The sequence below is a fragment of the Carassius gibelio genome, chromosome B3 (genome assembly GCF_023724105.1).
Source record: "Carassius gibelio isolate Cgi1373 ecotype wild population from Czech Republic chromosome B3, carGib1.2-hapl.c, whole genome shotgun sequence".
Lineage (NCBI taxonomy): Eukaryota > Metazoa > Chordata > Actinopteri > Cypriniformes > Cyprinidae > Carassius > Carassius gibelio.
Window position 1 is genome coordinate 31453561 of NC_068398.1, and position 18914 is coordinate 31472474.

The 18914-nt window shown below is 38.6% G+C and overlaps 2 protein-coding genes across 7 annotated transcripts in view; both read left to right on the top strand.

The window, feature by feature from the left end:
• LOC127953143 (luc7-like protein 3) lies at positions 1-9498 on the top strand. 5 transcript variants are annotated; one of them, XR_008153098.1, is made up of 12 exons: positions 1-229; positions 2196-2262; positions 2339-2378; positions 3043-3187; positions 3387-3461; positions 3542-3646; positions 3736-3897; positions 4224-4573; positions 4766-4926; positions 5568-5761; positions 5863-5974; positions 8854-9378. XR_008153098.1 is itself a non-coding variant. In XM_052552118.1 (11 exons), the coding sequence occupies exons 1-10, from the start codon at positions 131-133 to the stop codon at positions 5726-5728; spliced, it is 1365 nt and encodes a 454-aa protein (XP_052408078.1). In that variant the 5' UTR covers positions 1-130; the 3' UTR covers positions 5729-5761; positions 5863-9383. The 5 variants fall into 5 exon arrangements, 3 of the variants coding, with proteins under 3 accessions (XP_052408078.1, XP_052408076.1, XP_052408077.1); XR_008153097.1 differs by having other exon boundaries at positions 5568-5974; XM_052552118.1 differs by having other exon boundaries at positions 5863-9383.
• A 1277-nt stretch (positions 9499-10775) lies between these two features.
• LOC127953122 (ras-associating and dilute domain-containing protein) overlaps positions 10776-18914 on the top strand; it is a 28857-nt gene continuing 20718 nt past the window's right edge. The window contains exons 1-4 of one of the 2 annotated variants that reach the window (XM_052552063.1): positions 10776-11435; positions 12087-12404; positions 13086-13321; positions 15709-16037. In XM_052552063.1, coding sequence (XP_052408023.1) covers positions 11308-11435; positions 12087-12404; positions 13086-13321; positions 15709-16037 — 1011 coding nt within the window. In that variant the 5' untranslated portion in view covers positions 10776-11307. The remainder of the gene's footprint in view (positions 11436-12086; positions 12405-13085; positions 13322-15708; positions 16038-18914) is intronic. The other variant, XM_052552062.1, reaches the window with a different exon arrangement.

Genomic DNA, 18914 nt, shown 5'->3' on the forward strand with positions numbered 1-18914 from the left:
ATGGGTAATATCCGCTGCGCGCTGATCTGCCATTTTGTTGTTGAGCTCAGAGCAGGCACGCAGCACATGATATACTGTAAATGATCGATACTCCTCTCTTCTAGCGGGTCAGAAGTACAGCCGAGACACGATGCTGTCTGCTGCCCAGCTGCTGGATGAGTTGATGGGTCGAGACCGGAACCTGGCTCCGGACGAGAAGCGCTGTAATGTGCGCTGGGATCACGAGACCGTGAGTGACTTACTCTCTCTCGCACAGGCTCTGCAGATCACTACACTACCTGAAGAACAGTTCCGGGTGTGTTTGGGATGTATATGATCTTACTTAGCAGGTGTTGTTATGATCTGTTAGCTTGTGTCTCATTGAACACATGCACTAAACATCAGACTGCAGCGTCCCGCCCTCCTCTTTATATCTTTATTATGTGCTTTTCTAAGATGAAACAACTTTTATTCGTTTGCAACAAGTTCTGAGCGTCAAGCTTTTGCGTGTAACTCATCCAGCACCGTTTGAGCAACATATAACTGTTCAAATAATGAGGAGAGGGATGATATTACCATCTTAAAACTGACAGACAAATCACACACGAGCTACGCCCACACTTGCCAACTCTCGCGAGACAAATACGCAACTGGAGCTTCAAAAACAAGCCCAATATTATTTGATAATTTATTTTCCGCATTATCATTTATTAACAATAAATGAGCCTGCAACATATTAAACTGAAACAAACCGCTTTATTAGAAAAACTGATAAGGGGAAAAAAAGGATACAAATCAATGTATCAGTATCAATTTACACCATAGATGTAAAGAAAACGAAGTTGCTTGTCAGATTTTCCTAACAAACAACCATATATTCTTAAATAAGCCCCAAAAAACGCAACCCGCAACCCGTGCTGTTTTAACGCCACTTACAAAAAATATCGCGTATTATAAGCGGACTTGGCAACTATGGCTACGCCGAAGAGGGGGACCTGATAGATACAAAAGTTACCCTATCTTTTTAAAACTGAGATTTATAGCTGAAAAAATAAGTTTTCCATTGGTTTGTTCGGATCAGATGATATTTGGTTGAGATACTGTTTGAAAATCTGGAATCTGAGGGTAAAAAAAAATGAAATATTGAGAAAATCACCTTTAAAGTTGTCCAAATGAGCATGTATGAGGATCTGTTTGGTCTTGAGCCAGTAAAACAGAGTTGAACCTGTACAACCTCACGCTACAAACTCAGAACACCCTAGCAACACTCTCAACACCCTAGCAACCACACACTCCACAGCAGCATCTTGGTCTCGTGGTGAAGAGTCTTGTTCCTTCAGCAAATGGAGAGACCATTGCTGCTGCTTTGAGAATCATATTAAAGTAATATTTTAAGTGTTTTTTTTTCTTTTCTTTTTGTTTTAAGAACCATTATTACAGAAGTGACATGCCTATAAAGTATGTCCTTAAAATAACTTGTGTCATGTATTAAATATACTATATATATATATATATATATATATATATATATATATATATGTGTGTGTGTGTGTGTGTGTGTGTGTGTGTATATGTGTATAATATATATATGTGTATGTTATGAAGTGTGTCATGTTGGACACTTCATGCAATCAACTATCGCAGCTTTAATTACATGGTATTACATGGCTATTACACTCTTGTTAATGACAAAATAAGTTTATACGATTCATACACTAAATGGTTGAGTGCATAAGGATGCAGTTACAGTGATTGAGGTGAACTCTAGCAACATAACAATATACTTGTAAGTCACAATACTCCTCGCCATGTTACCATTCACTTTCTGTCCTGTTCATGTATGTCATTTGTGCTGTATGTAAAATGAGTGTAACCTAGGCTTTATTTGAAGAAATGAGTCCCAATGCAGACAAACTTCTAACCAACTTCATTGTTGGTTACAGTGTCTACCTTTTTAATTATTTTTTTATTAAATAATAATTTTGTGATTAAATACTTGGTAATCTAAAGTACAAGTATGTTTATTTTAAACTTTTTTTATTTTTAAATCCATTTTCAAATTATTGAAAATTTCTCAAATATTAATGAAAATAAATCAAATGATATCTGCCATTGGTCACCCTGCTTTCCAAGATAACAGGATCGGCTGTCAAAAAAACAGTGTCAGTCGACCCCCAATAAGAGGATTTAACACAAGTGTGCACTCCGTTCTTCAGGTCTGTAAATACTACCTGTGTGGCTTCTGTCCCGCTGAACTCTTCACAAACACACGGTCAGACTTGGGTAAGGACCGCTTCTCAAACGCATTAATCTCGTTTTCTTCTTACAGTCCACATTGTCATCTATATTTTTCCCCCAGGTCCTTGTGAAAAAATCCATGATGAGAACTTGAGGAAAATGTAAGTCACGACTGTGTTATATCCCAAAATCAGATGGTAATAAATAAAGAATAGATTTAGTTTCGTTATTTAATTTACTAATATATTAATATATAACCATTAACATAACCACTCATTTAATAATTTTTTAAAAACTGACATTAGATTAATTAACATGAATTTCCTCACAATTTTCTATTATATCATTAAAAAAATCTATTTCTTTTTACTGTAATACCCGGGCAGATTTTTTTATTCCCATTGATCTAAATGGTGATTGTCATTTACTCTATAAAATTATTATTATTATTATTTTATGGTTTCTAAAAATGATCTTGTTAAAAAAATAAAGTAAAATAACCCAACAGTATTATTGAGTGTAATTTTTACCTGTAAAATCTTTAGAATTTTTATCATTTTCATGTAAAAAAAAATCTTGTGTAATAGAAATTATTTGTTTGCTGTTTATTTTTTGTTTTTTTATTGTACTTGTATTTTTGAATAGTTTTTGCTATGAAAATTGCCTAAGATGCTGACATGGCATTAAAAATATCTACCCAAAATTAATTAATAATAAAAGAAACGTCTAGTTCTTGACGGGTTTCCTTTTGTGGTTCTGCATCTTATTTGGGATGAGTCTTCTTTGTTAAAGCCTGTGACTGCTGACTGTCTCACGTTGTCTCAGGTATGAGAAGAGCTCCCGCTTCATGAAGGAAGGATACGAGCGAGACTTCCTGCGGTACCTGCAGAGTCTCTTGGCCGAGGTGGAGCGCAGGATTCGGAGGGGACATGCGCGTTTAGCCCTGTCACAAGCCCAGCAGAACTCTGGAGTAAGTGTTTCCATACCCTTCACTGTCCTCATTTTAATAGGACCATGTTTTGGAACATATTTATTGCCTGCTCTTCAGCAGCCGGGCTGGTTAGGACAATCTGTTAAATTCATATGCAGTTTTTTCCAATAATAATATAGAGCAAAAGTAAATCTTTACAATGTGTTGAACACAACTCACTCCGAACTCTGATTTCCAGGCACCGGGTCCCACTGGGAAGAACGAGGAGAAAGCTCAAGTCCTCACCACGAAGATCGAGGAGCTCGTCGTTCAGGTGGGTTCTGCCCGTCATGAGCTGAGAAGTGAGCACAGATGTGTTCAGAGAGGCTTATAACCGTGTTTGTGTGTGTTCAGATCGAGGAGCTGGGCTCGGAGGGCCGTGTTGAGGAGGCGCAAGGCATGATGAAGCTGGTGGAGCAGCTGAAGGAGGAGCGGGAGCAGCTCAGTTCCACTCCTTCGGTGAGTGACACGTCCAGACTTGAGCAGACATACGGACTGGTTTTGTGTTTAGCTGTAAGAGGTACTGACGTGACTTCTTGTTTCTCAAGACGATTGAGAGCTTTGCAGCTCAGGAGAAGCAGATGGAGGTGTGTGAAGTGTGTGGCGCTTTCCTCATAGTTGGTGACGCTCAGTCCAGAGTGGACGATCATCTAATGGGCAAGCAGCATATGGGATACGCCAAAATCAAAGCCACGGTCGAGGAACTGAAGGTGAGGAGACGGTCAACCTTTTGATTTTAGGGTCTGTTAAAGACATTTAGTCCAGTCCTATATTTTACAATATAGTGAGACTCATTTTGTAAGATGGACCCAGAAAATTTCCATCACAAATAATGCTCTCTTTTGTGTATTGAGTTGTGTATTAAAATAATTGCTTTGGTTTAAGCCATCTACAAAAATATGCGATTTAGATTTTTGGGTGGTTGAAAAACGAATTGTTTTATGATAATTTGGGTAATGCATGGATTTTAATGAATGTGACTGGCACAAATAAAAAAGGTCATATTTACACCATGATTTTCTGTTTGATCCCACAGGAGAAGCTACATCGGCGCTCGGAGGATCCGGAGAAGGATGAGCGAGGCAAGAAAGAGAAGGAGGACCGGGAACGTGAAAGGGAGGAGCGCGAGAAGAAACGCAAAGAGGAGGAGGAGAGGGAGAAGGAGCGAGAAAAGGAGAGGGAGAGAGAGCGGGAGAAGGAGAGGGAACGTGAGCGGGAGAGGGAACGGGAGAGGGACAGGGAACGGGAACGGGAACGGGACAGAGACAGGCGCAGGAGGAGTCACTCCAACAGCAGACACTCCAGCCGCGCATCAGACCGCCGCAGGAGCCGCTCGAGAGACAGGAAGAGGTCCAGGAGCAAGGAGCGCGACAGGAAGCGCAGCAGGTACACGAAACAAACAGGCTGAGCTGAGAATCGGCAAAACTATTTTTGAAAACCGTTAACTGATAAAGTTTGTTTCAGAAAATAACAAAACTGGTTCAGCATACTTTACGGTCACCTGTTGTGGCAGTTGTCATTTCTGTGATTTTTTTTTTTTATTTATTTACTGATGGAGGAAATCTTACACGTCAACAGGAGCCGTGACCGTGAGAGGAGGCACAGCCGCGAGCGCTCGGACAGGAAGCGACGCTCTCGCAGCAGGGAGAGGAGGAGGTCCCGCAGCTCTGAGCGCAAGAGCCACCGGCACCGCAGCCGCAGCAGAGACCGAGACAAGGACAAATCCTCTCGGGACAAAGGTGTGGCATTTAATTCGTTTATTATTGTTTTGATCAAAGCTTTGAGTCTTTGTTGACCTTTAAACAGCACTTAGGGTTTTTATTTTTTTTAAAAATGCTTTTATTTGTCATTGTTTTTGGATTTTGTTGTTTGTTTTAGTTTTCTATGTTTTGTTTGATTTGTTGCATTTTTTTGTTTTGTTGTGTGACTTTTGATTTTCAAAATGACAATTTTGACCAATTTGTTCAGAGATGTTTAATGGAAGAAGTAAAATAAAGAACATTTTAAGGTAAAAAAAAAAAATTCATGTAATCTATCATAACATTTTGTTTTTGGGTTTTATTTTTTCGTTTGTTGTGTTTAATCTTTTTTTGTTTGTTTGTTTGATTGGTGGTATTTATTTATTTATTTTTTGTTACATTTTGACTTATTTTAGCCAGTCAGAGAGATTTATTGGAAGTAAAATCAAGAACCTTTTGAAGAGTAATTTTTTCTGTATCTCCATGTTTATTTATTTTCTTTTGACGAGCAGAATGCCCTCAACATCATTGTTACATCAGATATTCCGAAAGGGTTTTACTGGAAGAGTTTTAACTGACTTGCGAAACTAAATCGAATATGCCATATTAGATAGCCATTTCTGTTTATTGTCTTCTTGCAGACCACAAGGACTCCTCAGATGAAAAAAGGAGCAGCAGAAAGGGCTCGGTTGAGAAGTCTGAGCTCTCCAAGTCCAAGTCCATGGAGGCGGAGCCTCCCAAAGCGGAAGTGAACGGCACCGCGCAAGAGCTACATTCTGAAGGTGACACACAGTCCAATTAAAACTGATCTGATAGGACCTCAGATCAGCCCCAGGTAAGTGCACCGTCCCGTCCAGCCCGGGTCTCTCCCCCTCTCCCCTTCCCCCCCTTTTTCTTTCAGTTCTGTCTGTGATTTTTCTTCCTGTTTTTTAATAGTGCATCGTAAGTATGCACTGAAGATGGGGACTAGGCTGATGAAACGGAAGAAAGTAGAAAGAAACAAACCCAGAGGGAAAGGCCAGTGTAGCCCTGAAAAACATGCTTGGAGGTACCTCGTTTTGTATCGGTCATACATCTGTCTCTTTAGACAAGTTCTCTTCCAAATTTACGTGTTTTACCTTTCTTTTTTCCTAACTCTACCTTTACTACTTCAACCTTGTTAACTATGCTCGCAGTAAGATTAAACTAGTTAAATGATTGTGTGCTCATATGTATGTACTTGCATAAGCACACAGCATTTTACCATCTGATGTCTGTAAGGTGTTAATAAGAGGTCCAAAGAGTTCATTCAACTGCAATGAGTACATATGTATGTATTTTTTTGTTGTTGGAGTTACATGGATATGTTGCACTTTTTAACGCCGTCTGTTCTCAAAGTCGAGATCCGATAGCTTTGGGATGATTGAAGTATAGGGTTAATGAATTATTGCAGCTGACCTCCGCACCTCACACAGCGTTGGTGTTGTGAGCGACACCCCCCCTCATGAAAAGCCAATTAAAAAATCAAGGATACTGTCAATCTATGCAGGTATTCACCAAAGGTACTCCTTTCACTACCCACATCCATTTGAATGCTGTTACCTGTGAACGTGTCTCAGAGCTTGATGTTTATTTACCCGGTCTCTTTTCTCCCCGTTTTAAATGTTCTCCGTTTTGTTTTCTGTTGGGTTCAAGTGCCAATGGTTTACTCTATGCCTAAATGGGTGGATTTCAGATTTACAGATGAGCCTAATTGATATCCCACAGTTACCCATCAAACCAGATCAAGCTCAAAACCATTATTTCTTCTTGTTTGTGTCACTTATTTTCATTTTGCCTGTTTGGTAACCAGTAGGGCTGGGACTATAAATCGATGCAGAATCGCTTCGTGGATCGATTCTTAGATTTTCCGAATGCATCGTGATTCCTCTGGAATCGATTCTGAGCTTCGATTTTAACAGCAGATGGTGCTCTAATCTAGTTTTTATCTGCACACTCAAATGTCATGAACAAGAGTGCTAAAGAATGCTTGTGCATTGGCCGGGAATTTTATGAACAATTATTTTAGGTTCAAGTGTCTGTAAGGATTTGGAAACGAGCAGAGTGCGGGTGTTTCTAAAGCAAGCAGTGCCATCTGCTGTTCAAAACTAATCTCAGAATCGATTCAAGAAAGAATCGCGATGCATTCAGGAAATCTCAGAATCGATGCTGAATCAGTTCTCGATTCGCGATGCATCGATTTATTTTCCCAGACCTAGTAACCAGTAATAGGTTTGAATTAGGGTTGGGTGATATAGCTAAACAAATGTCAGTTCATCTTATTGACAGGGATGTAACGATTCACTCAAATCACGTTTTGATCTCTCAATTTGATTCACAATTTTTTTAACAAAATTAGATTTAAGACTGATTATAAATTAAATGTGTTCTTTTATTATTGTTTCGACCAGGGCTGCACGTTTCTTTGTGAAATTGATAATAACACTATAATAATATTTTAGTACAACATTTGCATATCAGTCCTCTTTTATTGGTTTTGATTGCTTCTATTGTCCTCATTTTTAAGTCGCATCTGCTAAATTACAAAATGTAATGTAAATAAAAAAAACAAATTGAAATTTTGAAACCACAATCATGAAACAGTAGATGAACTGAACGAGACGCAGATTCACACACTGCCAGCAGGTGGCACTTAAAGTGTTTCCTTGCTTACCGCTGTAAACAAAACATCGCTGCACTTATTAACTTTAATATGCGTTATACTGTGGCGAGTATCATCTAAACTCTTCTAAAGACAGCCAGTTTCCCCAGACATGCATTCATATAAACTCCTACCCCTAATTAATTTGCGATTTGTTTGGCATCTCAACCCGATTTGAATTGTTACATATTTGAATCGATTGCCATCCGACTCAGTTAATCGTTACATCCCTTACAGATGAAACTAAGCACATTTGAGAGCTAATAAATATGTTCAAAGGTTGATTTATTTATTGTTTTGGTCTATAATAAGAGGAGCCACCATATCACTATTGTAGCTTGTTCAAAATGGCTACAAAATTAAAAATTAAAGTTGCAAAACAGTGCAAATTATAAAAATAAATCTTGTGTATGCACAAGGGCTTATAAGTGATAATTTATTTTAAAACAGATTAATCGCATACGTTTCTGCTAAGAAATTACCCCCTAAACTATAAATTAAAACCATTAAAAAGATATTACAAAAGTATTTTTGCGAAATTAAGCAGAATTTTTTTTTCTCGTAAATTTTCAACGCAAAGTTATTCATTATTGTCAGCACTAATATAATAATACATAAGAATAAACATTAATATTTACTTATGTTTGATCACAGTTTTGAATTGGTTTCAAGCTGTTTAAGTTTGTATGCATTGTTGCGATCCATCACTGCTGGTTCTCTCAGGGATATTGGATATATATCGCTCAGGGCTACTGTGAATTAGCTTGTGTCTCGATGCAGGTGTGTCTTTTTGAAGTAAACTTTTCTTACTCTCTATCCTGTTTAAATTCCCTACTTGTGTTGTCCTTAAAATAGCAGTGCATGCTTTCAGAGCAAGACCAGCCACCTACAGAGTCACAGTCTGGCCGTATAGAAGAGGGATCTCAATTCTTTAAATATATTTTGTGTTTTACTTGTGTGCTCGCCTTCAGTCATTTGTATTTGCAGCCGAGCAGCTACTATCACTGCTGCTGCTTATGTTGTAAATATAAGCCTTTATAAATGTCAAGATGAAACATTTGATAACTGATAGAGTGAGAAGATAAGTGATCCGATGTATTTATTGCCAATTGGACATGGAAAAAAAAGTGGTTTGATCATTTTTGAAACGCTATGTAAATGAGACTGGTGTAATGTTTTTGGTTGTGCTGTAAATGGGTCCGGTTTCATGTACTAATAGGGTTTCTCTGACCATTTGTGTACATCAGGAGGAGTTTGAACAGCTGCGAGAGGAAGACCTGAAGACCTCCATCCGACAACCCACCTCCGCTGCTTTAAAACAAGGTGAACCACAGATGTAGAGGCCTATATGATAAAAATGTAAATGGTCCCCTTTTCAGCGTTTCCACAGGACCTTTTGTGTTTTTTCTTGTTTTTTTTTCAATTCTGTTTGGTTTTCTCTGGTCTCACTGCTAAGAGCTGGCGTAGATGCCCATGCAGGTCCACCATTACTTCTGTTAGTATGCCTTCAGAATGAATCAAATAAATACTTGTGGCATGTTTGCTCTGTACAGTCCGCTCTCACTTGACACGTCGGAAATATTTAACGTTTTGTTCAGACTTTATTTTGACTGGAAGCCTTAAAGGTCTCAACTGCTTTGGTTTTCCCCTCTGTGTGCTCAATCCCAATTCTTTCCACGATTTTAGTTCAGAGAAGTGTTTTCATTTTGTTCCAGTTTTAAAAGCCTGTATTTGTCATGAATAAAAATGAAGAAAAAAATGCTGTTGTGTTGTTTTTTAAGACGCTGCATGTAAAAGATGACAGAACTGTGAGCTGACCTGCTCGCTTCAGATATCAGAAAGCTTTTCCTTGTTAAACGTTTAACGACCAAGCAGTTTTGCTGCTGTTAGTACATCATAGGTAAAAAAAAAACTTGATAAAATCTGACAGTGCCAAAATATTTAGTAGTATGTTCAAGAGTGTGTTTATTCTACAATTTTATTTTATTTCATCACTTTAAAAGGGTCTCATGATTTCCTGGAAAGGCATGTGGGTTCACTTAGATGGCCATATTTGTGGCTATTTTATTGAAGATGGATTTTCTTGAAGGTAAATGGCTGACGTCTCCTAACCTGTGAAGACTGTTTGAATACAAACCTTCAGACTCACGACCTTCATGTACCATGGTAAACTGGATAATTTTTGATTGTTAACCATACATCTTGGCACTTAATGTGACACACGTTTTCTCTGATTTTAAGGACCTGAGAATAATAAAATAAAAAATCCTTTTGGTTTTATAAATTAGCCAGTTTGAATTGAATTTGAATGGTAAAGTCGCTTTTTCTTCAGCCCAGAAGTGGTATGCCGATAAATCTGCATAAAATCTGAAAATATCATGGTGAACTCTTTTTGTTGAATAGATAAAAGTGAACATATTTGAGTGTTAAGCAGAGATTTTTCCGTAAACCGAAGCCCCTTGAGGATAACTGTCTCGTGCAGTTATTGTGTTGTGTGTGATCACGGTCAGTAGATGGAGACGAAATTCTGTTCTCTTGAATTAAAAAACAAACATGAACCTGCAAATATGACCAAGCAGAAAGATGGATTGATATTTTGTTGAGTCATTTCACACCCAGTGCAAGGGAAATCCTCTCCCACCCTTCCCTTTTCCTTGTACTTCAGATCTGAATTTACAGTGAGGGAACTGCTGACATACAGGCTGTATCATAAAGTATATCCGCCTGTATGTATATTAATGATTAAGCAAGTAGTCAGTCATTAAGTAATGTAGGCTATGTATGGACTGTTTAATGTTTGTAAATTAACAATACCATCCACCTCATTTAAGAAGCCAGCAGAACTGAATGCCTGTTTAATTTCTAATATAGTTTTGTAAACAATCTCTTTCAATTAAATGCTTCGATTCACATGAGAGTGTTAGTTTTTTCGACAAAGTTTAGATTCTGCCTGTGAATAAGGGCCAGTGTTTTCTTTCAGAAATACGTGGTTTAAAAGATCTTGGTCTCGTGTGTGTGTGTGTGTCTATATATATATATATATATATATATATATATATATAGAAAGGTGTATGGTGTATATATATGCTGCTATAAATTTTGCGCTCATGCATATGAATTAGTTAAATCTGACGATTCCTTCTTGTTCGTCCAATCACATACCCTAATTAATATTCATGAGGTAAATATATGCCCTAGTAGGATTGGCTTCCGGCAAGAGTTCCCAAACGCCCTCTACGTCATCATAGTCGCGTTTAACTTTTCAAACGGGACCCACACACACACACACACACATTCGGGACAGGGGGTACTCAACGGAATCGGAGAGAGCGTGTGGCTGGGACAGTTTATCGCCATCGTTTCCTATATCGGATTATCATTCTTTTTAATCCGTAAGGGACATGTCTAAATAAAGAGGACCTGTTCAAACCGGACTGGATAACATTATTTAATAGCGAAGTTAGTATATATTTATATATTTTTTCTTTTTCTTAAACGTCGCGATGGATTATGTTAATGAAAGGACTGACACGGAGAGGCAGGACTGAAGATGTTTAGCGGTTAAAGTTTCTGTTTGTCACTGCACGCGCAACATGTGTTGTACTGAAACGAGTTATTTTGACAGCGGAGCACACAGACTGTGGTTTAGCTACTAAACTTGACATTTGCGATTGAATAATTATACTCTTCCACATGCTAAAATGATCTCGGAGGAAAGAAGCAGTCACATCTCTAAACAAGCTCTCGGCTTCCCTGTCGGGTTATTGATCCGCTCGCCCAAGAGACGCCTGGCGATGCTGGGCAGAAAGACCAGCAATGGATCTCTGCAGTGAGTTACTCACACACTTGCGCATGCCGTTTGTTTCCTTTGAACACACTTGTGACACACAGAAAGAAACAAGTGTCCCGTGAAAGCATTTGAGATTTAAACACACTTAAACAAGGGTGACAGTGATGGCATTGTATAGCAGAATAACAACCAGTGTCAGCTTTTATTGTAAATATAAGACAACTAAGCATCTCTTAGTATGTGATTATGCACTTTCTCATGTCGTTTGACCTGAAAAATGTTGCTCTAATCGTGCAATAAAAATACATAGTGTAAAAAAATACTGTAGGCTACATGTAAATTTGAGACATGGCACTAAATTGCTCTGCTTCTCTAATAATAGAACTGCATCTTGGCAAATGTGAAGAAGGGGCACACCCTCAGTGAACTGATAAGCTTTAAATAATTTTATATAATTGTAATATTTAATATTATAATTATTTGAAATTATGTTAAATCGTTTTTACTAACTGATATCATATTAAAAACAAATCCTTCATACTGTTACGAAAACAAACAAAGCAACTCTCTTCTTAGCAGGGGTTTGTATGGGATCCGCAGTCTATTACACTCATTGTATCTAAAGCAGACTGAGTGCAGATGCTCACATCAGTAGCAAGCTTTTAAAGTCATCTTAACCTTCTCTCTGAGGTCCAGCACGTCTGATAGCACGACTCAGTCTGTGGAGAGCACCGGAGTCCGGCAGCCGGCCAAGAGCAAGATCCGCCGACACAACAACAGACTGACCACGGTGTTCAACCGAAGCCCTGTTCTGAGAAACAGACGGCCGGGTCAGGACTGCAGGACCCTGCAAGCAGCGGACGACCCCGCAGAGCTGTCCAGCCAGAGGACTATCCCAGGGATCCTCAAGATATTTGGCAGTGACATCTGCCAAGGAGCCAACTACAAGAGCGTGCTGGCCACCAGTCACTCCAGTGCCAAAGAGCTGGTCAAAGAGGCTCTGGAGAGGTGAGGGATGCACTCTTGACAGATTCAGAATCAACGTTTTGAGTTTTGGTAATGGGGCGATTCAACTCGCTATGTGAGTTTAACAATACATTTCTTCAAAAAAGGGCCCAAGAGATTTTATATACTGCTACTCTAGCATCATTGTTGGTCATGATGATGTGTGTCCACACTGCTGACATGTTATTTAGAAAAAGGTCAAACACAGGCAAAACTAGTGCAGTCAAACTAATAGTGATTAATCGCATCCAAAATAAGCTTTTTTGTTTACATAATACATGTATGTGTACTGTGTATATTTATTATGGTTATGTATAAGGTTATATGAACCCTGAATGAGTGTATTTGGCACAGATATGGTGTCATACGTCCCAACTTGTTTCTTGGGACTGCCATGTTTGCCATGAGAATCCAGCTCTTTACGAGTCTAAATAAGTCAGAATGCATGAAATATCATTAGACCTCCCCCTTAGCTGTTTTGGTGAGTGGTTTTGGTCCTGCAAATCTGTTTTTGATAGTTATTGATTCAGTAGGATTTTTTTCTGTTGTTTTCAATTAATCAGTACTTCAAACCCAAGACTTAAAACACACTTAAATACACGTCAAGTAATTGGTCTCTTTCATCGTAGACTTGTTATTAGTCCAGCAGGGGAAGGCCAACAGAGCTGTTCTCTTGTTTTACAGGTACTGTTTGGAAGAGGAAGACTCCAGTGCGTATGTGCTCTGTGATGTGATTGGCCGAACTGGATTGGACAACGAATGGAAGACAGAGTGCTGTCGGGTTGTCGGTGACCACGAGAAGCCCCTCATGTTGCAGGCGCTCTGGAAACCCAAGGATGGATTCTCCAGGCGTTTCGAGATCCAGAAAAGAGCAAACGTGGAGGCACAAAGTGCCAAGAATACAGACACCATCACTGCAGGTATTGCAGCAATTTATTGTGTGAACTTATTGGTTTAAGGTTAAAACCCCCACCTTTCTGAAATGCATAGATTTTTACGAAGCCCATCCTTCTGAAAAGCAAGGTGTATGCTGATTGGCCGGCTATCCAGTGCATTGTGATCGGCAGTGTTGTAAATACACAACTTAACCACTGATTTCTAATTGTGTCCTCTTTTGGAAGGCCAAACTAAGTTTTGCTTTCACAACGAAACACACCGTTGTGTTTCTCACTCCACGACATGTCGGCGGCAGCAGCAACAATACTAAAGCAGGAATAAAAGTTACGCCTTCTTTCTTTGTGTAAACATTTGAGCGATGTTATGCAAATCGTCACACACAGTTATGTAGACGTGTGCATGTTTAAATGAATTGTTTTAGGAGGGTCTGGACGAGTCTTAACTTTATTAAAAAATATCTCTATGGGTTTGAGACTTTAGTCTTTGCAACTTTCGGGATCTTATCTATGTTTGTAACACTTGAAATCGCATCATGTGACCCCTTTAAAGTGGCAGGCGGCAAAACTGGGCGCTCTTATAATAATCAGAATGTTATCATGCATCAGTGTAGACGCTGATTTAGTTATCGCTGTGGTTATTGTTCTCGGTGTGAACGGCCTTTAGATGTGTTTTGACTAGCTGAACTTTGATCTATGTTCCAGTTGACACAATTTAGGAATGTTTTAACAGAGTGAGGTGCCTCAGGGCTTATCCCAACAAAAGCCTGTCAGCAAGAAGCTTAGTGAAATTGCTCTCTCAGAAGTATGTTTTATTGGGATAGTCCCATCAGCTCACACACTGAGCTTTCCCACCGCGGTCCAGCCACCAGCATCGGAATGGCCGCTTGTTTTTCTTTCTGAGCGTGTTTCCTGCACTCTTGAGGGTGTTTTTTCTTTGGCATGGCGCTGTGGTGTTCCTCAGGGCTCCCTTGAGAATCGGTGACTGGAGAAGCTCAACCCCCCATCGCTGTGTGTTCTGACAGAACAATGTAGACGACCGCCCATTTCCACAGCTGATAACGCCCCGAGTGCCACTGGGTGTGAAAGCCTGAGCTCTGACAACATTTCACAGCATTCTTCAGCTCTGTTTCTGTTACGGCACCAGTCTCGGGGACAGCTACTTTTAAAAGTAATGCATTACAATATTGCGTTACTCCAAAATTTACTTTTTAAATTAAAATTAAATTAAATTAAAATTATGCATTTAGCAGACGCTTTTATCCAAAGCGACTTACAGGCTATCAATTTTAACATATCATGTGTTCCCGGGGAATCGAACCCCCAACCATGCACTTAATAGCGCAGTGCTCTACCAATTGAGCTACAGGAAGTAATGTTCTGGGCTTGCTTGTTTGTTTTAATATAAAAAGTTTTATTTTTGGGCAAATGTAAAAGTCGTTTCACACCTAAATTGTTTATTGGTACGGTTAAATTGGATCAATGAAGGTCAGCAGCACTGGTTAATAAAATGGGATTAAATGCAATACTGGCAAGGGGCAGCGCAAGTGTTTTTCTGTGGTACGTTGTTTAAATAGCAAATGCATTTGCGCCCATGGGCATGCTGGTCTAAAAAAGAGGTAAGTTCAGGCGTATTGTTGGCATGTTGCTATTTTGAAGAACTAAAAATAGACCGCCATAGACCAACTCAAACCAACTGGTTTATTGCATGTTGCACCCAAAGACATCTGCGCCGTGCTCTTTTGACCATGCGATTAGATCGTTTACACAGGACCCGTAAATATGCTTTTATATATAGGAGTCTGCTTTTCACAGTTTTTTCCTCGTTTTGAGGAAAACTGGATCTGTTTTTGTTGTGTGTAAATACACGTTCACATTTAGTCTAGAAGAACAACTGTTAAAATCATGCTTACACAGCGCACACAACGCATCCCAATTACTCTCCACATGGGGACAGGAAAGATGTCAGTCAATCGATGGGAAAACAAAGTAACTGGCGTTACTTGTTTGAAAAAGTAATTACAAAGTAATGTCTGCTTTACTACTAACTTGTAAAAAGTAATAATTGTAATGCATTACTTCTAACACTGTACCTCACTCCCATCGATAGTCATCTTATTGCAGATCCTCTGAACAAAATGTGGCAGATGTACAGCTATATTTAGAAGAATGTGTGAAAGCTTAATCTTAAAGCATTTAATAACATCTCATTTAATCCGTTTTGGCAGTTATGGCCTAATGCTGCTTTAAAATTGTTGCTCATGCAGTAGAAGAAATCTGACTAAGCTATAGTCAGTGCTATTATCGTCTTAAGAAATGGTTGTCCATAAGTTTTTAGCATGACAATGTGAAATCTTATGAATTTTTTGAGTTGAAGTCATATTAAAAAAAAAAAAAAACCTTTATCCCCTCAGGCCTGAATGCCCAGGTCCGAAACCTGCAGCATGCTCGTGCGCGGGTCACCTCCTTGTTTGTGGATGGGACGAAAGAGGGGCTGGATGTTTTGGGAATCTGGAGGAGCTTGAGTGACATGGACGTCTCCACTATGGGAAAAGAAGCCTTTGAGACCCATAATGCACCTCTACAGGAGGATCCAGAGGCAGAGGCGGATAAAGAGGCCCACCGCCTCAACGCAGAGAAAGAGGAGACGGAAAGCAGCGATGACAACAACACACAGTACTCCATCCACCTCCCCTTTGATTTCCCATATTTCCTTCTGCTGCAAGGATACAACCACAGACAGGTAGGAGCTCCAGAGATGTCCTTATTCTGTGGATCTGTAGTTATTGTTCTGAAACTGTAGATATCAATGGTTTCCTTTAAGATTTTCCTATTTAGAGATAAGCATTTTTCTGAAACCTTAAAGCTAAAGTATTCAACTTTGGAGTGCATCCATTTCCACACCTTATGTACATCAGTGATTTAGCAAATCATGTGGCTTTTTGATGAGAACTTTTGGCTTTTAATGTTGAATTCAGTAGTTTGTTGCTCATTTAAACAGTTTTTTTACATGTTAACATATAAATTGTGTTTATTTATTTGTAAAACAGTCATCTGTATAGTGTACACTTCATAAGTTGAAGACAACATAGCAGTTGTATTTGATACAGGTTGCTCAATATATTTAGTTGAAAAGATGTTGCCTATGGTATTTCACTAAACATCCTCATGCTCATTGGCTGGCATTTATTTAGATACGCTTGTAGCGTAGGGTAGTGATTTGAAGAATGAAAACTTGTGAAACACATTTAACCATTTTATTTAATATCATGTCACAATATGCTCACATTTCTCATCTGGATGTTAGAAGTTCTCCTCAAGTTTCCAACAAAGGTTTCCTATCTATATTATCCACTAACGTTTCCCAACCAAACATGTGTCTTCGTTTGGAAACAGTATAGGTTCTAACTTCTTGTTGTTAAGTGTTTTGTGCTTGTGCAGCCCCACTGTTCCTCCTCCATGCACTGTCAAGGGTGTGCGAGTTTTGCATGTATACACTACACTGGAAAACCATAAATCCACAACGTGACCACAGAAATAAACAGACATATTTAAAATGCCATTCACAGGCCATTTTTAAAGCTTTTTCAATGCGCCATGTTTACAGCTGAAACACGATATCCAATGAGAATCCATCTACAGTTGATCTGATTGCGAAATATAGTGAGTAGAGCGAAAACAGAAAATCGTTTCCGAAGTAGGGAAAGTTACTATAGTTTCATTTAAGATTATGAAGACACACATTTCATTCTCTTGCTCAATGCGTATGCATGTGAGAGAGCGATGAACGGGTTTGCGGTTTTAGCAGTAATTACATGTCTATTGTCTCGTTTAAAAGCTGAACTATAATCAGGAGTTGGTGAGGACATGTGCACTTTACCGAAGGTAATAATCAGCATTGTTTACTAAGCCTGCGGTGACACGACTCTTCCTGCCACGCACTGCTGTTTCTCTTGCTTTTGGCCATAGTCCCTTGAGGCTCCACGTTTTTAGCTGGAAAAGTTAGTATTGCTGTTTCACAATGTCTACACCGGATTTCTCCCGTCCTTTTATATATAATCAGCAAAGCAATGAATACTGGAAACTCTCAATTTGAGGAAATGTTGTAATTAAATTAAAATAGACATAGTAAATTTGTTCTCATATGGGGTTGTTTTTACCTCACTCAAATGATAAGACATGCTACTAACTGTGTGTGTCTGAATTCAGGGAAATATCAATCATGTGACTTTTATTTCTGTGATTTGAAATGTTCCAGCAGCAAAATATGATGAATTATGTTGATAAAGTAATGCTTGAAATCTACACTGCATCTGGTCTTGAAAGAGGGCTAGGATTCATTTTTTTCCTCAGTTCTCAGTCTTTTTCCAGTCTGTGTCAGGGGAAAGGAGCTTGGTAAATGGTTGAATGAGAGTGAGTTTACAGCCTAAAGTGCTTGGGAGATTATCTTGGGTTAAGGGACTCGGATCAGCTCTATGTCAGTCACACATAGTCCTGAGAGGTGCTTCTCCGGAGCAGACGAATCATGTGGTTTAGCAGCACAGAGGGGATCAGTCGATTAGCAGTGCAGTCTGTTTTGACACCTCAGTTTAAGCAGATGAAGAATTTAGACAATACGGTCTTTATGTTGTACTTCCTCGTTTCATTACAATCAATGGTCAGTGCACTGGGATTACATAACCCATTGATTCTTGAGATGTGACACAAAACATGTCCCACACCTTTGTCTGACATAACAGCTTTTACACTTTGAAATTAATCAGTGTTCGAATGTACATCATTTTCAAAACATTCCCTGTCTATAAACTATGATTCAATCCTTAATATCGATTAAAACGTTAGAATTGTAAATATTTATCTTTAAAAGGAACATGGCACATAAGGGTTTTAAATAAATCTTAATTGTATGTAATGTTTCACAAATGTACCTCAAAACTATACTTTTTGTAAAAAACTAAAGATATTTATATCAACAGATCTTTATAAAAGCATGTATCAAATCCGGCAGTATTAAACTCAGCCTTTTTCATGAAGGTGCTATTTGCATAATTCTAGTGCTAGTCCAGCAACATTAACTCTGCTGAATGTTATTATTTAAATATATACATCATTTTAGGTAATCACACAATTTGTAAAGACATTTTGGGGATTTTTTGTAGGTCCTGATAGTATCTAAAAACATTTCAAAGGTAAAATGTTTACTGCATTTAGTGCAGAATATTGTTATATTGTTAACACAATTAGAGTTTTCAGTATTCATAATAAATATTTAATGTGATGTAATATGTGTATCTAGACCGTGTTGACCCATATTTTAAGTAGCCCCGCACATGACATGCAAGAAAAAATCTATTTCTAAAAAATTAGTTCTCTTGATTTATAAATCGTGTGTGTGATTTGGCAAATCCAGGGAACAAATTAGTAAATTGTTTGCACAATTGATAAATCAAGGGAATGAAATAGTAAATCATGCACACGATTTAGCCTATTAATTTCTTCCATGTGTGCAGGCTCTGTTATATTGAGAGTTAGACACAGAATACAGTTTTACAGATTAATCCCAAAATCTCTAATCCCTAGTGTATAAATCTTTTTTCCTTAACCTGTTTGTCTCAGTACT

Coding starts and splice junctions, on each gene's coding strand:
- LOC127953143 (XM_052552116.1), top strand. CDS start 131: ATGCTGTCTGCTGCCCAGCTGCTGGATGAGTTGATGGGTCGAGACCGG. Junction 2,379..3,042: donor GATGAGAACTTGAGGAAAAT/GTAAGTCACGAC, acceptor ACGTTGTCTCAG/GTATGAGAAGAGCTCCCGCT. Junction 4,927..5,567: donor CAAATCCTCTCGGGACAAAG/GTGTGGCATTTA, acceptor GTCTTCTTGCAG/ACCACAAGGACTCCTCAGAT.